Consider the following 27852-nt stretch of genomic DNA (forward strand, 5'->3'; position numbering starts at 1 on the left):
GAATTCTGTAAATTGTGAAGAAAGATATTTAGATCATGTTAAGACAACCTAGAAACATGCTGAAATTATTTTAGCATCGCAATTAAATAGGTGATAATTTTATTTTTTTTTTTTTTTTTTTTTGCAAAATGCCAAAAATATGTATTAAAACTTAGATATACAAAGAATTACTAAATCTACCTTGAATCTGACAAGGAAATCCAGAATCTTCATAATGAAAACAATAACAATTAAATTACAAGCTTTTCTACATCAGAAAACTGCATTTCCCTATTTCCTGTGTAATGCGCTAGTTAAAAGATCATAGAATAGATCCTCCTGGAAGAGGAAGAAACATGGAACACAGGGAGGTTATTAGAGACAGTCAATATGGCTTCAGCAAGGACAAATCATGCCTGACTAATCTAGTGGCCTTGCACAACAGATTTGGTGAGCAAAGAGAGAGGTATGGATGTCACTTATCTAGACATCTGTAAGGCCTTCAATACAGCTGCCCACACCATTCCTGCTGCTAAATTTGAGAGATATGGGTTTGATGGGTAGACTCATAGATGGATAAGAAACTGGCTGAATGGTTGCATCCAAAACATTACAGCAAACAACTCAATGTCCAAACAAGGATCAGTAATGAGTTGTGTCCCTCAAGGGCCTGTACTAGCACCACTGTCATTTAATATATTCATCAACGGCATAGATAGTGGGATAGAATGGTCTAAGTAGGACCACTAAAATGATCAAAGGACTGGAACACCCCTCCTATGAAGAAAAGCAGAAACAGTTGAGTTTTTTCAGCCTGGAGAAGGCTCCATGGAGACCTTATTGCAGCCTTTCAGTACTTAAAGGGGACTTATGAGAAAGATGGAGAGAGATTTTTTACCAGGGTCTGTAGTGATGGCAAAAGGAGCGATGGTTTTAAACTGGGAGAGGATAGATTTAAATTGAACATAAGGAAGGAAGTTTTTTACAATGAGAGTGGTGAGACATTGGAACAATCAGGTTACACAGAGAAGTTGTGGTTGCCCCATCCCTGGAAGTGTGCACGGTCAGGTTAATGGGGCTTTGTGCAACCTGATCCAGTTAAAAATGTCCCTAATCATTGAAAGGGAATCGGACTAGATGAGCTTTAAAGGTCCCTTCCAACCCAAACTCTTTTATGATTTTATGAAAATATCTTTCTAATAAGGAGATTTGCATGTGTCTGTTATGGTAGTCTTATTCTGATATTTCTTGACTGTTTTGAGGTATTTTCAAAACAACTGAAAGACAAATAGAGGGATCTATTGAGGATTCTGAAGGCTGTAACCTGCCAAATAATCATGTCAACCTTTTTTTATTGAAATATTTTCACCCTGGAGCAAATATCCTTACTTTGTCCTTATCTTGGGTTTTACTTTCCCATTGCTGAGCTGTGGTTGAAAGAATATCTGTTAAATACAGATAATTAGTAAAATGCAGTGAAATGAATCCTAAGAAATTATAATTAATATCGAAAAAAATCTAATACTATATTTAGAAAGTAAATTGGAAATAATTTGGGGGTTTTGTCAATAATTTTTTTCTTTGTGAGGTAAAACAAATTGCTCATATTCCATAAACTAATCAGTATAGTTTAAATGGTAAGTTTGAAGACTATAATGAAGATATAGTGAAATGGTTTTGATAATACACACATATAAAGGTAAAACTTTATAAATTTTTTTCCTAGGTTTTATTTCAGAATTGTAAATGTTCAAGTTAATAAAAAACTGTAAATGTTGAGACTACATTTATACATAAAAGTTGATATAAGGATGATGAACTGCACTTTTTAATGTTTACTTAAAGTGCAACATTATCTACATCCATCTTGCAAACAGCTAGATCATGCTTCTCCTGCATCTTTACACAGAACTCTTGTTTAGAAATATAAACATGATAGTTCTGGTGATGATTTCTGTAAGAAAGTAAACATGAAGATGTTCTTTGAAAGGTCTTGAGTAAATGTTTTCCTAATTTTATTTTTAATTTTTCATGTATTGTGTTCAGTAAATTTCACACAACTGACAAACAGAACTGTATGTCCAATATATTCATTATAATCTAATTTTTACTAATAGTTCTCCAATAAAGAAGGGTCAGAGTGGAAACTTATTTCAAGAGTAATGGACACTAAAAATATTGATATTCTTGTTCTGTAAATGACAAGTTATATGGAACATTACTGGAACAGAATTTGTGCAGTGATCTATTAGTAAGTAGCCCTGTAGAGTAGCATATTCAGTGTCACATAATTACGTATTTTACTCTACTTTAAACACATATTTTGGTCATATTAATTACTTTGGTAGACTAAAGTGAAATGGATTAAACAATTGTGTGAGGGTCCAGCATACTGGAATAAAACTTTGTTCCAAATGCCAAAACCAAATCCATGGTTTGGGGATTTATTGGATGCTCAAAGTAAGTCCAGACTTTTTGTAAGATTTGTGAACCTGGAAAATTTGAATCTTCATTCTAATTCATTTTGGCATAATTACTTTCTTAAGCAATTAGTAAATACAAGACAAAAACAAAATCTGGAAATTCTGCAAGTGGAAATTAAAGGGAAATTCTGTGGAGGGAACAGGGCTCCTCGCAAGACCTCCTTGGAGAGCTACAGTAATTTCACGACCATAAGGCGCTCCGGACTATAAGGCACACCTCTGGGAGTCGGAAAATTTCGCAACTTTGTATATTATATAAGGCGCACCGGACTAAAAGGCACACTTTTTTTTTTTGCAGCGAGGATCCGCGCGCAACAAAGTGACGAATTACTAACGGAATCGCGTGATCACGGGGTTTACTGGCAGGTGCTCAATTTGCAAACATTTTTCACAGATTGGCATAGCCTTTAAACGCAACCCTAAGCGCCCTCCCCGTGCACGGGGCCCGGCACTCCCGCCTGCCCCCAACACCAGCTGGTGAGGCAGGGTTTGGGGCTGCCGCGGCTCGCGGTTTCTGCGGCAGCCCGCTCCCTCCCTCCCCGTACCGCCCCAGCGCTCTGGCAACCACGTGCAGCTCCAAGAGCCCCGCGTTCCCCCAGCGCTCCGGGAGCCGCATGCCACTCTGGGAGGCTCACGCTCCCCCGGGCTTTTCCCCCGCGTTGCTGCTGCCCCGATGCTGGCAGCTTTCCCCCACCACCCGGGCTGTACCGCCGCACTTTCCCCCAGCCACTCGGGCGGCGCCGCCACCGCCACCGCCACCACGCTTTCCTGCAACTGCCTGGGCTGCGCCGCCACTGCCCCGATGCCGGTGGGCTCGCGTCGTGCCACGCTGCCCCAATGCTACCGCCAGGCGGGCTCTACTCGACTCAGGGCTGTTGCGGGCTCACACTTCTTGTTCCCCCCGCGCCCGGGTCGGGGTCAACACCGCCCGGCTTCTTGTTCCCCTCGCCCTCGCGCCCGGGGCGGCGCCACCTGGCTTCTTGTTCCGCCCATGCCCAGACCGGGGCCGACGGCAGCTCCCTCCCTCCAGGCGCAGCTCCTGCTGACCATGGTCGCCCGCTCCCTCCCCCCCTCGCGACTCGGCGCTCCCGTGGCACCTCCCCCCCATTGCAGCTCACACTTCCAGTTTGGCAAATTTCGCAACTTTGTCCATTATATAAGGTGCACCGGACTATAAGGTACACTTCTGGGTTTGGGGGAAAATTTTAGTCAAAAGGGTGCTCCTTATAGTCGTGAAATTACTGTATTCCCTAGGTAAGATCTGCTTAGTCATGGTGACTAGGCTAAGAGACCCTTCTCCCCACTTTTGAACCCTGCTTTATTGCCTTGTAAAACTATTGATCATATTTCCTCAACCCCAAATCATTGGTCCTTCTGCCAAGCCATATCTTCCCTATAAAAACCCCTACTTCTACCCAGTTCAGTGGAACGCTGCTGTCACTGGACTCCCTTCACAGAAGCAGACAATAAAAAACTGTGGAACCTCTACACAGCGCTTCCTGTCTCTCATCCCAATGTTGGCTGAGGTACCTTGCAAGTTAAGTTGAAATCACTCAGAGTTGAAATCACTGAAAGAGCTTATCGCCTGAAATCCAGACCTTGCTTCCATTTGGTACCTTGTGGTTGAGACTGCCTAAGACTCCGGGACAGGCTGTTCCTTGTGGGACTTCTCTATCCAGGACATAAGTGGCAGCCGGGGTCCGACTGACCCCCGGTAGCAGCCACAGTCCGACTGACCCCCAGCACCAGCCGCAACAAAATTCCAAGGATAGGAAGCCATGGGGGAGAAAGGGGTAAGCTAAGTAAAATGATAGTATCCTCAAAAATCTGAAACTCTATAAGTTAAATATAGAATCATAGGATCATTTAGGTTGGAAAAGACCTCTAAGATCATCGGGTCCAACTAGTAACACTGTCAAGTCCACCACTAAATCATGTCACTAAGTGTCACAGCTACATGTCTTTTAAACACCTCCAGGGTTGGTGACTCAACCACTTCACTGGTGGTAGCCTGTGCCAATGCTCGACAACCCTTTCATTGAAGAAAATTTTCCTATATTTCCATTTACTCTTGTCCTACTGCTTGTTACTTATGAGAAGAGACTGACACCTACATCACTACAAGCTCCTTTCAGGTAGTTGTAGAGAGAGTGATAAGGTCCCCCTCTGAGCCTCCTTTTCTCCAGGCTAAACAACCCATTTCCTCAGCTACTCCTCATAGGACTTGTGCTCCAGACCCTTCACCAGCTTCATTGCTCTTCTTTGGACACACTCTAGCACCTCAGTGTCTTTCTTGTAATGAGTGGCCCAAAACTGAACACAGGATTTGAGGTTCAACCTCAAAGCTGCTGAGTGCAAGGGGGCAATCACTTCCCTAGCCCTGCTGGCCACACTATTGCTGATGCAAACCAGGATGCCATCAGCCTCTTTGGCCACCTGAGCACACGCTGGTTCGTTCAGTCAGCTATCAACCAGCACACCCAGATCCTTTTCTGGTCAGTAGTTTTCCAACCACTCGTACCGAAGCCTGTAGTGCTGCATGGGGTTGTTGTGACCCAAGTGCAGGACCATGCACTTCACCTTGTTGAACCTCATACAAACTCTGCAGAGCCTTCCTACCCTCCAACAGATTAACACTCCCACCCAACTTGGTGTCATCTGCAAACTTACTGAGGGTGCACTCAATCCCCTTGTCCAGATCATTGATAAAGATATTAATCAGAACTGGTCCCAATACTGAACCCTGGGAAGCACCACTTGTGACCAGCCACCAAATGAATGTAATTCCATTCACCACCACTCTTTTGGCCCATCCATCCATCCATCCATCCATCCATCCATCCATCCATCCATCCATCCTTTTTATCCAGAAAACAGTATGCCTCTCCAAGCGGTAAGCAGACAGCTTCTTCAGGAGAATGCACTGGGAAACACTGTCAAAGACCTTACTAAGGTTCAGGTAGACAATATCCACAGCCTTTCCATCATCTACTAGGTGCGTCACCTTGTCATAGAAGGAGACCGAGTTAGTCAAGCAGGACCTGCCTTTCCTAAACCAATGTTGACTGGACCTGATCCCCTGGGTGTCCTGTACAGACCATGGGATGGCACTCAAGATGATCTGCTCCATAATGTTCCCTCGCACTGAAGTCAGACTGACAGACCTGTAGTTCCCTGGATCCTCCTTCTGACCCTCCTTATAGTTTTGCTAACTTCTAGTCAAGTGGACCTCCCCCATTAGTCAGGACTGCTGATAAATAAAAAATATATGAATATTTCCTCTTTTTTTGGTTCTCTTATACTGGTAAATGTCATTAAAATTACCATTTTACTTGAGTTTTGAGTGCATGAGCCTGAAATTACAGTAATTTCATGACTATAAGGTACACCGGATTATAAGGTGCACTTTTTTTTTTTTGCAGCGAGGATCCGCGCGCAACAAAGTAACGAATTACCAATGGAATCGCGCAATCACGGGGTTTACTGGCAGGTGCTCAATTTGTAAACATTTTTCACGGATCGGTGTAACCTTTAAATGCAACCCCAGATGCCCTCTCCGTGCCGCAGGCCCTGGCACTCCCACCCACCGTTCTCCCATACCCTGCAGCCGCCTGTGGCGCCAGGCTGTTCGCAGCTAGCGCGGTTCACTGCTCGCGGTCATTTGATTGCGAGTTTCATGTTTCTTGCTGTGCAATGTGGAGTAGAAATTATTTTGAGATCCCTTCAATAGTCAAACATGGCGCACTGGATTATAAGGCGCGCTTACGGGTTTCGATCAAAATTTTAGGCTTTAAGGGGAACCTTATAGTCATGAAATTACTGTAGCTCAGTTGGTTAGATCATGATGCCAATAACACCAAGGTTGTAGGTTCAATCCCTGTATGGCCCATTTACTTAAGATTTGGACTTGATCCTCATGGGTCCCTTCCAATTCAGAATATTCTTCGAATCTATGTTAGTTACTATTTGTTCTATACAAAGGTACAGTCATGTATTAGAAACTGTTTGCCTAAATGCTTCCAAAATTACTCAACAAAATTCTGCAATAACTTACACAGGAAAAAAAATGTTAATTCTGTTTCTCTTAGAAGTCAAAAGCAAACAGGCTACAACAGAAAGGGATTGGGACCATGATGCTTTATAGCTATTCAAGTTATTTTTCATGTCATCTAAATTGTTTTTTACCTTATATTTGATAGTTTCTTCTTTGTATTTGGAAGACAATAAACCCTATTCAGTTAAATGTAGTAGTGGGGTTTTTATTTGTATTTTTTCAATTCCATGTGAAGAGAAAGAGTATATAATTCAAGAATTAAAAATGTATTAACTTAGTTCTATTAGTTTTTTTTCACAGTAATTTATACAGTAATTTCACGACCATAAGGCACACCGGACTATAAGGTGCACCCCCTGGGAGTTGGCAAAATTCGCAACTTTGTAGATCATATAAGGCACACCGGACTATAAGGCGCAATTTTTTTTTTGCAGCGAGGCTCTGCCCCCAGCTCCCCTCGCGTGGTTGCTGGTCGAGGTCCTGCCCCCACCCGGCAACCATGGGTCCCCGGACCCGCCTCCACCCGTCTGCCACGGCACTGCCGGCTCCCCCCACGGCTCACAGCTCACACTTCCGGGGTGACAAATGTCACAACTTTGTACATCATATAAGGTACACTGGACTATAAGGCGCGCTTCCGGGTTCGGGAGAAAATTTTAGTCAAAAGGGTGCGCCTTATAGTCGTGAAATTACTGTAAATTACATTAGTGATTTTATTTCTTTGGAGTTCCAGTAATTTTTCTCCAAAGCACAAATAACTTCATAAAATGTTAATGTATGGTACTGAATCTGAAATATTTTTAGAAGTGGAGCTATCTGGGCTCACAGGTGGCATAAGTCTTATTATTTCCTTGTAAACCTAAAAAAAAATAATTCCAAAACTTAGGCATCATGGCATATCTAGCATTGAAAGAGATTTAAAGAGATCATATTTTCTTGAAGAACAAAGTCACTGTATTAAACAGGCCTTGAGTGGACTAAAAAATATCAGAGTTCTGTGTTGTACAATTAAGTGGGGGTTTTCAATAGAGTAATACTGAATTTACATATGTTCACTCTTTCATATTTGACATAGCTCCAATGGCTTTTAGACAACTATGAAACTGCAGAAGGAGTGAGTCTCCCCAGAAGTACCCTTTACAACCACTACTTACGTCATTGTCAGGAGCACAAGTTAGATCCAGTCAACGCTGCCTCCTTTGGAAAACTCATACGGTCAATTTTCATGGGATTACGGACCAGAAGACTGGGAACCAGGTTTGCATTAATAAATCTTAAAGTTTAACAGAAAAATACAAATAATAATTGTGAACATGAAGTTCATATGTTAAAAACAAGCAAGGAAATAAGCAAATAAAAATATTTAAAACCTTTCTGTTAAGGGAGTTGCCAAATCCAGCAGACTTCAGGACTCAGGACTCCTGGTTTGCTATAGCCAGATTCTGTGTACTCTTATGACCCAGATATCTTCCATCTCAGTATAATGGATGCAGCTACTGCTGTTTCCATTTGCAGGTCCAGATAGTAGCAAGACTGAACATGTGTTCCAAAGATAAAGACACACATGACACTAACACAGTTAACCACAGAAGCTAACACAGGTCAATGCCTTTACCACCACCCATACAGACACTGTCATAAACATGAACACAGATAGCCCAATTCTTTTCTTTACAGTTGACCAGGACTGAAGTTGATTAGTGCAACATTCACAAACCCTCATTCACAAGCATGCCCCATTTATGGAATTGTTTTATTCATCATGACTGCATAAGTCATTTAGTTGTTTTTTTATTTACCTTATTCTATTTAAATGAAGCCCAACAGTAAAACGCTGAAAAATATAGTTTAAGTGAACTGATTTTCAGAAGCTGGTGGAGTTATATCAGTTTTATACCAGAGTGAGAGGAAAGACAAGCCTAACTTTTATGTACTGTTTTCCAGTCAAGGCAAATGTTAACGTGTGATGTATATACAAAAGAAACAATGTTATTTTTGTTCTTTCATGAAGGGGGAACTCTAAATACCATTATTATGGGATTCGTGTAAAACCAGATTCTCCCCTTAATCGACTACAAGAGGACGTGCAATATATGGCTATGAGACAGCAACCCACGCAGCAGAAACAGAGGTATCGTGTTATATGAAACTACTTTTTCATATTTCTAGTTTTTTGAACCTTACCTGTCTGCATTTATGTGGTAAAGTTGAATCTCTAATGGAAATTGTTTAACTTCTCTTCGGAAAAATAAAGGTTTGTCAGTTCAGCAGTTGATATCACTGGAGTCTGATATCAGTAGATATATCTAGAAACTCATAAATTTGAAAAATTTGTAAAAAAAATAAAACATTAATTATTCAGAACAGACACTTCTTGATGGGTTTGGGTTATTGTCTCAAGAGATAGAAAAAAAATTAAAAAACAAAAAATTCAAATTCTGCTGTTCATTTTCATCTCTTTATTCAGCACATATAAAAAAAGATAGAACTTGTGATTAGGTTCAGTTTTGTATTTATGTCCTTCTACTGGCAAGAACTGGTGCATCAAACCCCTGGACTTGAGCAGAGAAGACTTGGGCCTCTTTTAGGCTCTGCTTTGAATAATCCCATGGGACACAGTCCTACAGGGCAAAGGGGTCCAGAAGAGCTGGTTTACTTTTCAAGTATCACCTTCTTGAAGTTTAAGAATGGTCCATCCCAACATACAGGCAGTCAAAGGTGTAAAGAGGCCTGCATGGATGAACAAGGAGCTCCTGACAAAGCTCAGACATACAAAGAAAGTATACAAGAGGTGGAAGCAAGGTCAGGGAACCCATGATGAATATAGAGTCTGTCTATAGACTATCTCTATATATATAGACTGTCTGGGTGTGCAGGGATAGTGTTAGGAAAGCCAAAGGCCACCTATGCAGGAAAAGATGATTATTGAGAGTTGTCAGCATGTATTTACAAAGGGGAAATCATGCTTGAACGACCCAATAGTCTTCTAAAATGAGGTGAATGGCTCCATGGATGAAGAGGAACAGTGAATTGAAACAGCACCCTGGGCCTCGCCCTGTTCCCCAAATATCTGGCAGAGCTGGCCAGGGGTGTTGTATCATGTAGAACAGATGAGATATCAGAGGCTCTTAATCCCAGGGATGGTTATTCTGTTTTATTCTTAGGTTTCCATGTGGGCAGAGCAGGAGAGAAGGAGGATAAAGAGGAAGTCCCAATGGAGGGCTCAGGTTTTTAAGGGTCAGGAAAGGGGAGGGGATAACCTTGGCTTCTTACCAATCCCTTCGCAGGAGTCAGTCCATTGGTCTTGCAGGGGTTACAGGGTTAAAGGGACATACCATTCTTAAAGCAATAGGGTATTGGGTTACATCTCACCCTTTTTTTGTTTAAAAGAAGAGAGAAGGGTATTAGGTTGTTCTAGATACAAATTATGATCTTTCCCACCACTTGGAGTTAGTAGGAGTCTTAGATTGTTTCAGGGTTTTCATCTCTATGTGATTCACCATGGCGACAGCAGGCATGAGACCACCAATGGCCTTGAGAACCAAGTGACGAAGGATTCCGAATGCCAGTATTACAAGGAAAAGAATAACAAAGAATAACAAAATAGTTTTCACTATAGACGTCCACCACCCCGTGAATCCCCAACCCTTGAACAGTTCATTGAACCAATCTTCAGATTCTTGCTTCACTTATCTGATCAGGGTTTTCATGTCTCGGAGGGCAGCATGGATGTTAGGAGCTTTCGAGGTCAGGTTCATGCAACAAAGTCCTTCAAATTCCTGGCACTCATGTCCATGTAGCAGCAGAAGAAAATCTATGGCAGTACGATTTTGGAGTGTGGTCTGCCTGGTAATTTGTTCGTCTTCTAGGAGGGAGCTGATGGCAGTGGATGTCAAATTTGCCTGTTTGACTACCCAACACTCTAGGTGGCCCAATTCACTCAGAGTCTAGGCTGCTGCTACCCATGGAAGAAACAGGGATACAGCAACTCTTTTTAACTTGACCCAATGGAAAATTTCAGAGTCACAATCTTTGTCCACATTGTCTGCACTTCTCTTTTGGATTTTATTTACTGATTTGTTTTTATGAGTCCAATCCTTAATTAAGGTTTTGTTGGGTGCCAACAGGGACAACCGCCCAAAGGTACATGGTCCTCCTAAAAGCTTAGAGGGAATTCCTGCCCATGCCCGATCTCCACAAATCAAGAACAACCCCTTAGGGAGGCTTTTGGGACTTGTGAGAGATGGGGAGTTTGCTGTAAGGTGACTCAAAACCCCACATCACTTTTTGGCCGTGAATTCCTCTCTATATTGTATTACATTGTGGAATTCTTTGGTGTCAGAAGGTTTTGGATAAATTACAAGCTGAATGCAGTATTGTGCTGGATAGGAACCTAACAGCTCTAATTCCTGAGGTTCCTGAGCTGCTTTTGGCAAATTGGGCAGCAGTTCCTCCATAGGATTCTCTTCTGTTTGCTGCCTATTAGTTTTGTATACTGAAATTGTGTGTATCCTGGGAATTTCATTTTGCATCTCTGTTGCAAAGCTGGTTGAATATTCTCCAGCCTTTAAGGGAACTCCTACCAGGCAGGTGGACATAGGATTTTCTGCTGCTGCCGAGGACAGGCATATGTTTTCCTGTTGGAGTGTCTTTGCCAGGGTCACCCAGACGTTTTGACGCGGCTGAGGGACGATCCATGCAACTGCCTGACTGTTCAGTGTTAACAGGATGACAACTTGGATGGGGTTCATCACGGGTTGAGTGGAAGGGAGGTATTCTCTAAAAAGAAAACAAACATTTTAAAACATGTTACAAGTCTCTGAGTCTGCCGGGAGGTCGTCTTCTGTGTCAGTTCTCTCTCCTCTCCGGCGGCGTCTTCTTTTCGAAGCAACTGCGACTTGTTTCTCTTCCTCTTCAGCTGGAGCTGGTTGTTTGGGGACAAAAGGCTTCATCCATTTCTGGGGAATCCACCGAGGGCCTGAGGGAGTGGATACGCACGCATAACCATGTCCCCAGGTAACAAGCTCATAGGGACCTTTGGTTTCCCATGTTTCTGGATCCCTAATCAAAATGGTGGATGCTGAGACAACTTGAACTGTTTGCCACTGTTAAAATGACGAACCAGAGGAGGATTCATGTTTTCAAATGAACAGTTCAAGAAATTGATAGTGAACAGGGCTTTACACAGTTTCTGCTGTGGAGACATCCACACAGTTGAACTGCTCTGTCTAGCCGGGACCTGCTTGAACATCTGATGTGCACGCTCAATCACAGCTTGGCCTGTGGGGGAGTGGGGGATGCCTGTCTTATGTTCCACTCCCCACTGCTGGACAAATTCCAGGAACTCCTTGGACACATACGCTGGGCCATTATCTGTTTTGATTTCCTTAGGGATCCCCAATACTGAAAAAGCTTGCACTAGATGTTGTTTGGCATGCACAGCTCTTTCTCCTGTTTGGGCAGAGGCATAAACCACACCTGAATATGTGTCAATGCTTACATGAACATATTTGAGGTGACCAAAACTGGGAATGTGTGTGATGTCTGTCTGCCACACCTCACAGCTGCCAAGGCCTCAGGGGTTAACCCCTGCACCTAGCGATGGCATGGTCTGGAGCCGGCAGCTGGGACAGGTGGCCACAATGGCTCGAGCCTGACTCCGTGTTAGCTTGAACTGACGGATCAGACCTGGCACATTCTGATGGTATTGCTGGTGGCTCAGCTTTGCCTGTTGGAAGATGTCTGGGAGACGTGCTTGTTCTGCTGGGGTGGCAAGGGAGTCTGCCTGACGATTCCCTTCTGCGATCTCACCTGGCAAATCGGTGTGTGACCTCACATGCATCACATAGAATGGATGTTCTCTATGAGAAATCAGATAGCTTAGTTTTGACAGCAACCTGAAAAGTTGCTCATTGTCAACCTCTTTGAGCACTGCCTGCTCCGCCCTGGACACTACCCCCGCTACATAAGCTGAGTCTTTTACCAAGTTGATTGGCTCTGAGAACTTAAAGGCTCTTACCACTGCAACCAGTTCAGCTACCTGAGGCGAACCCTCCACACACTCAACAACAGCTTCCCAATGCTGAGTCTGAGGATTTCTCCAAGTCATCACCGACTTGTGGGAAGCCCCAGAAGCGTCTGTGAACACTGTGAGAGCTTTGAGTGGTCTCTGACTCCTCACGAGGAATGAGGTGGAATTCCTCATTGAACAGCTTGTGAGACGGGGCATGGACTGATATTTGTCCACTGTAGCTGTCCAGAGACAACTGGAGACTGGCATTGCTCTGGAGCAAGTGCTCGAACATCTCCTTTGTCAGCCTCTCAGGAGAGTTCCTTCCCTCCTCAGAGAGTTTGACTGGAAGGTGAATACATGTGAAGTCACAACCTGCCAGCTCATACAGTCTCATCCTTGCCTTACCAATCAGCTGAGCTATGAGTTCTTGTGGCTTTGTGATGGTTTTGGATCTTTGGTGGGAGAGGAAGACCCAATCTATGATTAAGAGCGCATCTCTCTGCCCTTCGATCCACTGGAATATCAAACCATGTAAGTGTGGTAGTTTTCCCAGAATTATGAATTTGAAAGGCAGTTCAGGTTTGTAGCGATGAGCCTACCTCTCTGCTAGAGCTTTCTGTACCTTTTCGATTGCAGCTTTTGCCTCTGGGGTCAGTTCCCTGGGAGAAATCAGCTCTCTCTAGTCCTTCAATAAATTGAAAAGGGGCTCTAGGTCCTCATTAGTGAGGCCTAGCCAGGGCCTAACCCAATTCAAAGACCCACACAAGGAATGGAGATCTACTAAGGTCTTTGTGTTACAATTAATGTCCAATTTCTGAGGAACAATGGTCCTTGTTGTGATTTCCAAGCCCAGGTACTTCCAAGGTGGCATCCTTTGGACTTTATCCTCCTGCAATTGAAATCCAGCAGAGGTTAAAACCTTAACCACTAGGTCAAGTGTGTGTTGGAGTATAGAGTCATCGGGGGCACACACAAGCAAATCATCTACATAATGTAGGATGATAGCTTCCTTTCTCTGAGCACGCACTGCGGACAGCAATGAGGTCACATACCACTGACATATGAAAGGACTACACTTCATCCCTTGTGGGAGCACCTTCCAGTGGTAGCGCTTCATTGGGGTTGCTCTGTTGATGGTAGGAACAGAGAAGGCAAACCGTGGAGCATCTTCTGGGTGTAAAGGGATTTGAAAGAAACAGTCCTTAATATCTAAAACTGCCAATTTCCAATTTTGAGGGAGCATCGTTGGAGAGGGCATCCCTGGTTGAAGTGATCCCATGTCTGCTATAATTTTGTTTATTTCCCGGAGATCATGTAACAATCTCCATTTGTCCTTCCCTGGTTTCTTAATTACAAATACCGGGGAATTCCAAGGACTTGTAGTTTCTTCTATGTGTCCTTTTGCCAATTGTTCTGCTACAAGCTCCTCCAGCGCCTTGAGTTTTTCTTTACTCATCGACCACTGAGCTGTCCAGATTGGAGAATCATCTAACCATGTCAATTTGTGGGCAGGGCGCTCCTCAGTGGCCGCCTTTAAAATTCCTGAGGACTTTTGGGGATTACCATTTTCATTCCCCACTGAGACATGGTATCTCTTCCCCACAGGAGGCACTTATAGTCTGTAACAAACGGACGGACACTAGCTATTTTTCCATCCGGCCCCTCAATTTGCACGATGCTTTTTGATATTTTTACCAATTTGATTCCTCTTATACCTTGAATTTTGCCTGCCACGGGTTGCAATTCCCATTGTGACGGTCACATCCTTTCAGGTATGATCGTCACATCTGCCCCTGTGTCCAGCACCCCCTCCACATGGAGATGGTCTGAACCATGGGTCAGGTTGCATGCCAGAGAGGGTTTTTCCTCACCCACCACCTCTGCCCAATAGACTTCAGGTGATTTTCCTTCTGCTGTGATTTCCTTTGGAACAGGAATGGCCTGGGCGAGGATTTGCCTTTCATTCACGTAATAAGGTGGTTGAGAGCAGCGTACTAAGAGAACAAAACCTGAGACATTTTCCTTATTGGATAATGGAAGTAATTCCATCTCCTAGGGTGTGTGTGCTGTGTCCCCCATAACTAAATACTCACAGCGCAGTTCCAAATGCAACAATGTCAGGTCCAGTGAATTGTTAGACAGGTCCACTGTAATCACTGTCCACTCTGTTGACATAAAATAAACACCTTTAGTGGTCTTAAGGTTGAGACAACCAAAAGGCATCCAACCCTTGCTAATTGAATATTTAACATTTATGCTATCATTAATGCCCATACCATTTGTCCCGTCCTTCCCCTTAGTTTTAAAGAGAGAGCGATTTTCCTGTGTGGAACCCGCAGTATTTATATCTTTGCGCGTTATGATATTTATGGCGGGTACGCGCTGTACACCTAGTTTTTTTGTTTGTTGGTCTTCTTCTGTTTCTGGTTGTGTGGACAGACCCTTGCATAGTGTCCTGTTTTCTTGCACTGGAAGGAGGTGATGTGTTGCAGCTGCTGTGGTGGTACCGGGATTCCGAAACTTGAACAGAGTGGGAACAGCCCTGAAAACCCAGGGGCCAGGATGGGTTTAGGGGTGGATTTGAGGGTGGTAGCAAGGGATAAAGGGTGTTATGGGAAGAAGAAGAGTTTAATGCCATGTGGCTGGAGCTATGTTGAGGTTTGCTTTCGGCCTCAGCCTGAGTTAGAGAGACAGGGGAGTCAGATTTCTTAGGTGAAGAGGGATAGATAGAAGAACTGGTGAACTCTGCGGCAGTTTTCTGTGGCTGGCTGTTATTTTCTGTTTGTAGTAAAAGCTTTCTAATTTGCAAAAATATTGGGAGGAATATTAAGGCTTTTTCATCCCCATTTTTGACTTTTAAAGTTAATAAATCTCCAATTTCATTCCAAAATAAAACCGAATTCATATCTTCCAAATTAAGGTCTGATTTTTCCACAGACAGCCACTTAGCAAAGCGTTCTAGTTTTCTGTTAGTAATATTCACATTTGCAATTTTTAAAAGTTCTCTAATCTGTGAAGCCACGCTCTGTTTCAAACTAGTTTGCTGTGTACCCATATTTTTCACAGCAATTTACTCTAATATCTCACTACAATGCGCAGTTAAAACACAGTAAGATGACACTGAAAGAGAAGGTTACTAGCTGCTGGCAAAGCTGACACCTCCCCCCACAGAGACTGGTTGGTTGCAGCGAAGGCGCCTCTGTTTGAAACCGTCTGTCTGGCGTGATACTTTACACACGGCAGAAAACTGCTTCAAGGCTACCTTCGGCACCCCCACCAGCGTCTCCGGCTTTTCACAGTTCCAAACCCCCAGGGCGGATGCTGTGCAGCCCAGCCCCCGGCACGTCGATGTTACAGAGAAAGCACCTCAGAATCCCCCCCCCCCAGAGGAAAATTATACTTACCAATCTGTGCGAAGTGCCAAGGAGTTGAAAAACTATGCTTTGTAGTCTGTTCCGAAATCGCTCACCCTTGGGCTGGATGAGTTTGTCGATTTCCTCCCCTTAAGCTAAACCTACTACAAAGCAAGTTTCACCCGCAGGGTAGTTGGTTTCCCATCGGCTTCTTAACCCTTTAAGTGTCACAGCCTCTCACGTGGGTTTTAATTAAAAAACACCACGGACCGGGCGCCAGATGAAACAACACCCTAGCCTCGCCCTGCTCCCCAAATATCCTGCAGAGTTGGCCAGGGGTGCTGTATCATGTAGAACAGATGAGATATCAGAGGCTCTTAATCCCAGGGATGGTTATTCTGTTTTATTCTTAGGTTTCCATGTGGTCACAGCCGGAGAGAAGGAAGATAAAGAGGAAGTCCCAATGGAGGGCTCAGGTTTTTAAGGGTCAGGAAAGGGGAGGGGATAGCCTTGGCTTCTTGCCAATCCCATCGCAGGGGTCAGTCCATCGGTCTTGCAGGGGTTACAGGGTTAAAGGGACATACCATTCTTAAAGCAGTAGGGTATTGGGTTACAACAGTGAATTATGTCTGTATTGACTTTAGTAAGGCTTTCAAGACTGTCTTCCTATCAGGGAGAAGCAAGGGCTGGTTTCTTCCTAAGGAATGGGGAGTTAGGAGTTGAGTACCATGGTTTACTGTCGAGGAGCCGGATACCCCAGCAGAGACCCCAGTGAGATCCCCTTGGTATTCTCTTTGAGATAAGAAAAACTACTTACTTGGAATGGCTAATGCTAGAAAAATGTTAGACCCTTGCTTATCTTTCTAGAAGATAATTGGTTAGAATTGAATCTTTTTTGTAATTGGTTATTTTATTTTATACCTAGAACTTTTATGTAGTTGCATAGTTTTTCAAACCTGTACTCTTTTGGTCATATTGTCAAGCCACCCTAACCCTATAAAAATACCTGTAGTACCCCATGTATTTGGACTGCTGCATGACATTCTTCATGGAAGAAATAAAGCCCTGTGGAATCGTCTGTACAGTAGTTTCACGAATACAAGCCGCACGGATTATATGCCGCACCCCCGGTGCCTCGACAATGTTGCTGTCTTTGTCAATAGATAAGCCGCACCCCGAATATTAGTCGCACTTTCGTTCGTCGCGAGAATCCGTGCGCAGCTTTCACAAATTGGCCAATTAGTAAGAGGATCGCGGCATAGCGGGCTTTACTGGCTCGGGGCGGGGCCAGGCAGGTTCGGCCCGCTCATGGTTGCCGACGGGGCCGGGTGGCCCAGCTCAGAGCCACGGCTCGGCGGGGCTGGCCGGGTGGTGCTGCCGCCGCCGCCGGGCTCGCTGGCCCCCCTCTCCCGTCAGCACCGCCCCGCTGCCGCGTTCGCTCGCCCGGCTGGCAGGGCTGCCGCCGCCGGGCTCGCCGTCCGCCCCGCTGCCGCTTTCGCTCGCCCCGCGCCGCGCCTCGCGAGCGCCGCGCCCGCCCCGCGCCGCGCCCGCCCCGCGGCGCTTTCGCGGCTCGCGGCGGCGCTTTCGCGGTTCGCGGCTCGCGGCGGCGCTTTCGCGGCTCGCGGTTCGCGGCTCGCGGCGGCGCTTTCGCGGCTCGCGGTTCGCGGCGGCGCTTTCGCGGCTCGCGGCTCGCGGCTCGCGGCTCGCGGTTCGTGGCTCGCGGCGGCGCTTTCGCTCGCCGGGCGGCGCTTTCGCGAGCGCCGCTTTCGCTCGCCCCGCCGGCAGGGCTGCCGCCGCCGCCACCAGGCTCGCCGGCCGCCCCCTCCCGTCTGCACCGCCGCCGCGTTTCCTCGCCCTGGCCGGCACTGCAGGCCCCCGCACCGCCGGGCTCCCCCACGCTGCTGGCCCCGATTATGCTGGGCTTCCCCCGCTGCCAGGCAGCCCCACCCGCCGGCCTTCCTGCTTCTGCCATGCTCCCCTGCACTGCTAGCCCCAGTTCTCCCGGGCTCCCCCGCCATGCTGGCTCAGGCTCTGCCGCCCTCCCTGCCCCGCCCTGCTGGCTCAGGCTCTGCCGCCCGCCCCCACACTGCTGGCCCTGCCTCTGCCAGGCTTTCCCACCTCTGCCGGGGCCGGCCGGGCTCCAGCTTGGCTTGGGGCTGCCGCGGGCTCTCACTTCCGTGTTGGCAGCTTTTAGAATTTTGTTAATAGATTAGCCGCCCCGGAATATTAGCCGCACTTCCGGGTTTCCACCAAAATTTTGGTCAAATTGGTGCGGCTTGTATTCGTGAAATTACTGTACTTCTTTCCCAATCTATTTCTGTTGGTTGAGGTGGGCACTGCAAGCGAAGATGATCTCACAAAAAGAGCTGACTGCCTAAACTTAGGCATTGCTTGCAGACCTTGTGGCTGAAACCTGCCAGAGGCAGATAGTCACAGTATACACAGCAGGGACCTCACCAGCCTGGGCTTAGTCCTGCAGTATCCAAGTGAAGTGAGCAGGGCAGACCTGGAGATGGTAGTCAGATTCAACCAAGAGTCCAACTCATCAGACAAATTTGTGGCGATGACACAGGTGCAAGGTCTGTTGAGATTGTTATGGGTTTATATCTTCAAAGAGGCAGAGTAGTTGTTGGTTGCTGTAAAGTTGTTTGTTACAGGAGCACATCAGTCTCAAAAGACAGAGTCCAAAGTGTTAAAGTGTGACATTGACTGGTGGCGGGTCTGAGACACAGACACGGCACTCTTGATTCATGTAACAAAGACTAAACCCTTTATTCTTGTGAACTCTCCTTCTACAGATAGTTTGAGTTTCCCAGGTACACACATGTGATTAGTTACAATCTCAGTCACTCATTTCCCTGGCCAGTGATACATCTGCACTTAGTGTCCAATAGATTGGTTCGGATTCTCTGTATTTGTTCAAATCCATCCTACTATCACTCACCCAGGTACCTGCTTGCTTACAGACTGGTTGGGTTTAAGACTGCAGCTTTAAACCAGCTGCAGTATGTAATGCAACATTAAAGTCCATGCTAAAAGCTTTCTGGTATAGAATCCTGATTAGAAGCAGAAGCTGCAGCCTGGTACAGAGTCCCAAGCAGAGGTAGAAGTTGTGGCCTGGTACAGAGTCTTGAGAGGCAGATACTGCAGACTGGTACAGAGTCCTGAACAAAGGCAGATGCTCCCTGGTGTTTTTTCTTCTGTTCTTTTCTTTCTGTTCTTCCTCTCTTCTTTCATGTGGTAGTGATGATGATGATGATGGAGGAAGAGAGAGCGAGAGACGTCTCACTCCAATACATGGATTCTTATTTACAAATTACCCAATGAGTTAAAAACACAAATCTGAAGCATTTCTTCTAAACCTATTAAAATTCTAGTTTATAATACGAAAGTTTATGCAAAACTTGCACATATAGCCTATCTGTTCTATCTGAAGAATGTAAGCAATATTCTTGCTATATTTTTATTATGTCTAGAACAATGTTTTTGAGTTCTCACTGAAGCCTATTTTTTATACTAAATTCTAAGACTTTTACTCTTTAAGGCACTTAAAACATATTTTTACTTACTTAAAACTAAGATTTATACTTCTACTTCATATCTATACAACTTAATATTTCTACTTAAAGCTAAAGCTTATACCTCTATTGCATGTCTGTGTGGTTTAATGTACAGTAATTTCATGATTATAAACCGCACCATTTTGACTAAAATTTTGGTCCGAACCCGAAGTGCGGTTTATAATCAGGTGCGGCTTATATATGGACAAAGAAGGAAAAGTTACTGTTTTATTGTGGAGGACAGGTGTCTGCTGAGAAAGGCAGGAGTTTCTCTTTGAAATGGAGAATGTAAATCCCCTCCCTCCAAATTATTATAATTTTGAAATCAAGAGGCTTTCAGGAAAAGATATGGGAATTAGTAATAACAGTTTTTTACTAGGGAAATTAAAATAGAAATACAGTACTACAAAGAAACAAACTCCAAACCCTGACAAAGTCAGAGTACAACCTGACACCCTGTCAGGCAGGGTGTTGGTAGCAGTCCCATTAAATGATGGTTGCAGTCCTCTTGCAGTGACAGATGTGATTCAGTTGAAACAGTGGTTCTGTAGAAGGTGCAGTTTCCCTCCGGAGGTCCAGTGGTGATGTGAAGAAATACGGTTTCCCTCTGGAGTCCAGTGGAGAAAGGGGCTACCTTAGTGTTCCAAAACCTGTTTTTATCTTGGTAAGAAATGTTGGGCCCTTCCCCCTTGGCTGGAGCAACTTCCAATGGGATGCAGTAATTTTATCAGTCACACAGTGGGACTCAATGGGTCATTAGCAGAAAATGACTTGTTGAAGGAAATATGGATTGTGAAAAGATAAAGAACAATGCCCCACCTGGTTTCAATGGATGACTCATTAGTAAAATATCTCCCATGGAGATAAGGATCACTGCCCCCACCCTCAACAGATGGTGATAGAATAGATACCTTTTATCATACTCTGTACTGTAACATGCGGTTTATAATCAAGTGCGGCTTATATATGGACAAAGAATGAAAAGTTGCCAACACCCGGAGATGCGGCTTATAGTCAGTGCGTCTTATAATCGTGAAATTACTGTACTTTAATTTCTCTAAAGGTTTTTAATTTAACTCCTGCATTCTGTTCTCTCTCTGAGGGACTCAGAGAGGCCTCTGTTTTCACACTCCAACAAAGGTCCAGCCAGGAAGTGAGTCCACAAATCAGACTCAGGTCTGGTGAGGACAACCAGGGTCAGACATAGTCCATTGAACATTGGATAGGTCCCTAGGGGCAAGACAGAAAGCAAATCCAAAATTTGGGGTCCAGGTCAATGGGATTAATGCCAGTCACGGGTGTGGGTGTGGTTGAGCTAGAAATCAGTACTCCTGCAACACAGGTATCTTATCAATGTGTATAAATACCTGATTGGAGGGATTAAATACAAAGCCAGACTCTTCTCAGCAGTGCCCAGTAACAGGACAATGAGCAATGGGCACAAACTGAAAAAGAGAAAATGTAATTTAGTTGAAAGGCACCTTTGGCAATTGTCTAGTACACACATCTGCAGCACAAAGCAGTGTCAACTAGAGTAGGTTGCCCAAGTCCATGTACAGTTGAGTGTTGAATTTGTCTAAAGTTGGAGACTCCACAAACTTACTGAGCAAACTATTTCAGTGTTCAACCAGCCCTAGAGTAATAAAAAAATAATTTTCTTATGTTTAAGCCAAATTTCCTGTAATTCAATTTGTGCCCATTGCCTTTTGTCCTTTCACTGGATACTAATGAAAATAGTGTGGATCTGTTTTATTTATTCCATCCCAACAATATCTCTATAAAGTAGTTTTGAAGATCTTTGTTCATCCCCTAAATCAATTCAGGTGTGCAAAGATTTCGGTAAAATAAGTTTTCAAATTCCAGGCATTCTGAATAGATGAAATGCAGAGAGTAGGAAGCTAGAATGACTGTGTGATATTTACAAGGTGAAAAACTTAGTACTGTCTGTTTTCTGTGCAAAATCAGATATACTAATATATTTTTCAGAAAAAAAGGTGTTTATCCAACAGAAAAATAAGACATTTTCATTGAAAAAATTGGTAATCCATGAACCAACTGTCACCCACACGACGTTTTGTGCAAAAACCGTCAACTTTGAAGGTTTTGATAGAAATTTTTTGATGGAAAAATACACATTTTAAAAGCAAAATCAGATGTCTTCCTAATATTTTTATCACAATGAACTGTGGTTAACATAATAGTAATTTCAAACAAAAGTTTCAAAATATATACAAAACACCAGCAATTCTTATTCTAACAAGTTTAATATAATTTTGCTGTTCTCTAGCATGCAGAAATCTTTCCTTGTACTTTTTATTTCTGTTTATATCCCTATTTTGCAGGGTTTAGGATAGTTTGGTCAGATTTTCTTCTGAAATGTGTATGGGGGGAAAGCTTGACCCATATAGTTGCTTGTTTATTTTAATGGATATAAAGATCCTCATGTATGTACTAGACCTCAGAGGTTAATGCTTAAGGGGTGGGGGAGAGGATAAAAGAGTTACATGTAAGAAAAAGAAAGAAAGAAACAAACTAAAGCATGCATTAAGCTACATTACATTTTTTAAACACTGTATTTCGGAACTAAGACTTCTGCCACAGTTATGAATCGTCCTTATATTTGAGACGTTTGGTATATAATGGTATATTTTTATAAATTTTATCTTACAGTATTAATAAATCTATCATGTTTTAACATGAGATAAAGGGCTTAATACTATTGTTTTAGTCATTAGCAGCAATCTTTATTATTTACAGTTTTATTAATATTTCTAATTTTATTTAAAAGCTAAAAAAAAAGTTTTAACTTACATGCAATAATTCTCTTTTAAGAAGGCAGAGTAAAGAGAATCTAAGAATCACAAATGTTTCCTTCTTTCTGATTACTCAACCCGGGAAATGTTATTTTTCTCCTTTAGAATAATCTGACGACTGTGTTTGCTTTTTCTGTTCAGACGTATCAATTTTACCCCCTCTTCATCAATCACATCTAATCAGATAGACGCTTTGAGTTCTTGACTTCTTGACTTCTTGACAAAGTGTAGGTTGAATTTATGCTACAGATCACTTTTCCTCATTCTTTCTTAATTTGAAAGGTCATGCAACTTTCCTACTTGTGTGACACTGCATTCCCAGAATCACAGGATATGATGAGTTGAACAGACCCACAAGGATCATCGAGTCAGACTCCTGGCCCTGCACAGGACCAGCCCCAAGAGTCATATGTGCCTGAGAGTATTGTCCAAATACTTCTTGAACTCTGTAAGGCTTGGTGCTATGACCACTTCCTTTGGGGTACCTGTTCCAATGCCCAACCACTCTCTGGGTGAAGAACCTTTTTCTCATATCCAACCTAAATCTCCCCTGACATAGCTTCAGGCCATTCCCTTGGGTCCTGTCACTGATCACCACAGAGATCAGTGCCTGCCCCTCCTCTTTCCCTCACAAGGAAGTTGGAGACTGCAATGAGATCCCTCCTCAGTCTCCTCTTATCCTGGCTGAACAGACCAAGTGACCTCAACCACTCCTCATACGGTTTCCCCTCAAGGGCTTTCACCATCTTTGCTACCCTCCTCTGGACACTCTGTAATAGCTTAATATCTTTCTTATGCTGCAGTGCCCAAAACTGCACACAATATTTAAGGTAAGGCCACACCAGTGCAGAGTAGAGTGGGACAATCACCTCCTTTGACTGACTGGCACTGCTGTGCCTAATACACCCCAGGATACGGATGTCCCTCCTGGTTACCAGGGCACACAGCTGACTCACGATCAATTTTCCATCAACCAGGACCCCCAGGTCCCTTTCTGTGGCACTGCTTTCCAGCATCTCATTTATCAGTCTGTCCATACATCCAGGGTTGCCCTATCCTACCTAGATGCAGAATCTGGCACTTTCCCTTGTTGAACTTCATATGGTTGGTGATTGCCCAGTCCTCTTATTTGGTCAAGTCTCCCTGCAGGACCTCTCTGCCCTCAAGGGAGTTGAGACCTCCTCCAGTTTTGTATCATCTGTAAACTTGTTTAGTATCCCTTCCACTCCCACATCCAAGTCATTTATGCAGATGTTGAAGAGCACAGGGATGAGGATGGAACCCTGTGGAACCCCACTAGACACAGGTCACCAGTCTGATGTCATCCCATTCACTATAAACCTTTGTGCCCGACCTGTGATCCAGTTCCTCACCCATTGCATGATGTGTTTATCCAACTGTGGGCTGGATATTTCTTCCAGAAGGATCTTGTGGGAGACAGTATCAAAAGCTGGTCTGAACTCCAAAAAGATTACATCAACTGACTTCCCTTGATCACCTAGCTGGGTTACCTCATCATAAAAGGAAATCAGGTTTTACAAGCAGGACTTTCCTCTCATAAAGCCGTGCTGGTTGTGACCAATGACTGCATTGTCTTTCAGGTGTTTTTCAATACCTCCCAGAATAATCTTCTCCATAACTTTACTAGGCACCTAAGTGAGACTAACAGGTCTGTAGTTTCCGCAGACCTCCTTCTTGCCCTTCTTAAAAATCGAGACAACATTCACCAGTTTCCAGTCAGCTGGGACCTTTCCAGACTACCATACTGCTCAAAAATCCTTGAGAGGTTTTGCAATTATATCAGCCAGCTCTATTTGTTTGTCCTTTGATTCTTAAAGTTTTGGTAGTAAGTAAGGTGCTGCCCTGTGCTGGACACAGCTGTTTCCAGCTGGCTTGCTAATGGACCCAATGCAGGCCAAAGCTGAGCCAATCAACTAAGCTGATGGTGCCTCTATGAAAACATACTTAAGACAGGGCAAAAATCACCAGACATACAGAAGAGCAGGGGGAGGGGAAAGAGTGAAAACCAGCAGTGTGAACATAGGTCAGAGAAGAAGGTGAGGGAGGAGGTGCTCCAGGGTGCCAGAATCAGTATTCACATAGCAACTTATTTAACAGACCATGCTGGAGCAATCAGATATTTTATGAAGGAACTGCAGCCCATGAAGAATCCATGGCAGAGAAGTGAGAAGGAAGGAGTGGCAGAGAGATTTTCTTATGGACTAACTGTAATGCCCTTACACCCTTGAGCTGTTCATTGCCTCACTGAAGGGGCTGCATGTAACCTGTGTCAATAGCAAGGGGGGGAAAGATGAGTCTGGAATGAAGACATGAGTCTGGGAAAGGAGGAAGTGTATTTTAATATTTGTCATTTTACTTTCTACTACCTCAATTAATAATTACATTTTTATTTTTTTGGTGATAAGTTTACTTAATTTTACCTAAATTGAATCTGCTTTGCTGCAATGATGATTTTTAAGCAATCTCCTGTTATTATCTTGACCTACAATCTTTCTTGCTCCTGTTCTTTCTATTTTCTCCATCTGACCCACTGGGGCAGGGAGGGTGTGAGTGGCTGAGTGGGAACTTCACTGTTAGCCAAGGTTAAACCAGAACAAATGTGAATATATCCAAAGACCTGCTAGAGGTATGCTTCTGTGCAGTGTTTGACATAGCCCTGAATTCAGAGTCTGAGATTTCAGAAATGAATTTCAGTTGAGTGGCAACAACCATTGAGCTAATTCAAAGGTTTCTGAGTCACAGTTGTGGTCAACATGAGTTATGGGAGTACTACTTCTGTATTCCAATAATAAATTTAAAAATAGTAAATGTAAACTACAGATGATTGTTGCTAACAGTCCCAGCTTCCAGTTGAGACAGTAGATTGGACACGACAGACATAGATCAAACCATTAAAAGCACCTTTGTACTGGAATTGAAGAAATGCACATGTAAGGACTTGCCTCACCTATATAGGTAATAGCCCTGACTTTCAACTGGAGCTGCTGTATGGCTCAGACTTCGAAATGGAAGTCTGATTTGTGTTTGACATACTGGTCTAGATGGTTTATGGGAAGTGTCTTGGTTTGAAAGACAGGTGTCTGCTAAGGAAGGCAAGAGCCTCCCTTGGAATGGAAAATATGACCCTCTCCCCTTCAAATCATTATACAGTAAATTCACAAATACAAGCCGCACGGAGTATAAGCCGCATATCTGGTGTGTTGGTAACATTGATGTCTTTGTCAATAAATAAACCGCACCCGGAATATTAGCCGCACTTTAGTTCGCGGTGAACTTTCCAAAGTCGTCATTTAGTAACACAATCATGGGATCGCCGGGGCTTACTGACTTACTGCCGACCTCGGAAACATTGTTTCCAAGTGAAAAAAGACACAGACAATAGCTGCGGCAGCACCCTTTATTTACAAGCTGAAAAAGACACGAACAATAGTGTGGTCATTTTGCGAGCATTCCCAATGGATCTGCGTTGCCTTTAAACAGACGCTCAGCTGCGCGGGCAGGCAGCTGAGCTCCGAGCGGAGCCATATCTCCATGCTGGCACAGCCACCCCGCTCAGACCCGCAGGCGAGCGGCCCCCCTCACCCCTCTCCCTGCGGGGCGAGCGGCCGCTCTACCCCTCTCCCTGCGAGCTGAGCGGCCGCTCTACCCCTCTCCCTGCAAGCTGAACGCCCCCCCCCAGCCCTCTCCCTGCGGGTCAAGCAGCTGCTCTACCCCTCTCCCTGCGAGCTGAGCGGCCGCTCTACCTGTCTCCCTGCGAGCTGAGTGGCCCCCCCCAGCCCTCTCCCTGCAGGGCGAGCGGCCGCTCTACCCCTCTCCCTGCGAGCTGAGCGGCCGCTCTACCCCTCTCCCTGCGAGCTGAGCGGCCGCTCTACCCCTCTCCCTGCGGGGCGAGCGGCCGCTCTACCCCTCTCCCTGCGGGCTGAGCGGCCGCTCTACCCCTCTCCCTGCGAGCTGAGCGGCCGCTCTACCCCTCTCCCTGCGGGGCGAGCGGCCGCTCTACCCCTCTCCCTGCGGGGCGAGCGGCCGCTCTACCTGTCTCCCTGCGAGCTGAGCGGCCCCCCCCCAGCCCTCTCCCTGCAGGGCGAGCAGCCGCTCTACCCCTCTCCCTGCGAGCTGAGCGGCCGTTCTACCCCTCTCCCTGCGAGCTGAGTGGCCGTTCTACCCCTCTCCCTGCGGGGCGAGCGGCCGCTCTACCCCTCTCCCTGCAGGCCGAGCGACTCCCCCAGCCCTCTCCCTGCGAACCAAGCGGCCACTTCATCCCTCTCCCTGCGAGCCTAGCGGCTCCCCCAGCCCTCTCCCTGCTAGCCCAGCCAGCCCCGCAGCCACACAAGACTGAAAACACTTTAAAAAGTACAGAGAAATATCACATACTTTTATCGAACTGCCGAGGTAACTCGCCGAGGTAACTCACCCCGATAACAACCCCCGCCCCTCAGTAAAGTTGTCATCCACAGGTAGGCAATAAGCTGTTCTCTGATTGGTTCATCATCGGAACAATGGGAAACCATGGATTTCAAACTGTTTCGGCTCGGGACTGGACTGGTATGATACTAGGTAAGGGCAGATATCACATTTTTGTTCATAAATTAGACGCACCCAAATATTAACCGCACTTCCGGGTTTCCACCAAAATTTTTGTCTAATTGCTGCGGCTTGTATTCGTGAAATTACTGTAATTTTGAAATTAAGGGGCTTTCAGGTAAAGATATGAGAAAAGGAATAACAGTTCTTTACTAGTATGTGTATGTATAATGAGGCAAGCAACAACAATGATAACAACAAAGAACAGAAAACCCAATAAACAGTCTCTTCCCACTCTTTAAGCACTTTCCCTTTTGATGTAGTTATGCCTGCAGTCGTCAGGGGCGCTGGTGGCCCCCCATCTGGGCAGGGCAGGTGGCAATGATTCCCCTGTGGCTGCAGGAGGCACTGTGGCGTTAGTTTCAGCCTTCTCCCTCTCACGTGGATGGGGATGGGGTGGGGACAGCTGCCACCCTTGGGCACAAAACAAAACAGATCAAAACCCCCCAAAATGGGATGGTATAATAAACCATCCCCAAGATAGGAAGGAAATGCCAGGGTATTAAAATAATTGAATCACAGAATGGTTGAGGTTGGAAGGGACCTCTGGAGGTCTTGTCCAACTCCCCTGCTCAGGAAGGACCAGTTGATAAGGACTATGTCCAGATGGCTTTTAAATACCTCCAAAGAGGGAGACTCTACCACATCCCTGGGAAACTTGTTCCAGTGTTCAATCACTGGATATTTCTTGATGTTCAGAGGGAATCTCCTGTTTCAGCTTGTGCCCACAGCCTCTTTTGTTTTTACTGTGCACCAGTGAAAAAAACTTGACTCTATCTTCTTTGTATCTTCCCTTCTGGGATTCATATACATGAGTAAGAGCCCTCCGAGGCTTCTCTTTCCAGGCTAGAGTCCCAGATCTCTCAGTCTTTCCTCATAAAAGAGATGCTCCAGTTGCTTAATCATTTTGATGGTTCTTTGAGTCTCTCCAGGATGTCCATGACTCTCTTGCACTGGGGAGCTCAGAACTGGGCACAGTACACCAGGTGTGACCT

At 44.9% G+C, this 27852-nt stretch overlaps 1 protein-coding gene across 1 annotated transcript in view; it reads left to right on the top strand.

The window, feature by feature from the left end:
* The window catches only part of LOC117005100 (transcription factor RFX3-like), a 272818-nt gene that overhangs the window by 160536 nt on the left and 84430 nt on the right, over positions 1-27852 (top strand). Inside the window, exons 6-7 of the mRNA XM_033076381.1 lie at positions 7592-7773; positions 8528-8647. Coding sequence (XP_032932272.1) covers positions 7592-7773; positions 8528-8647 — 302 coding nt within the window. The remainder of the gene's footprint in view (positions 1-7591; positions 7774-8527; positions 8648-27852) is intronic.

The sequence above is a fragment of the Catharus ustulatus genome, chromosome W (assembly GCF_009819885.2).
Source record: "Catharus ustulatus isolate bCatUst1 chromosome W, bCatUst1.pri.v2, whole genome shotgun sequence".
NCBI lineage: Eukaryota > Metazoa > Chordata > Aves > Passeriformes > Turdidae > Catharus > Catharus ustulatus.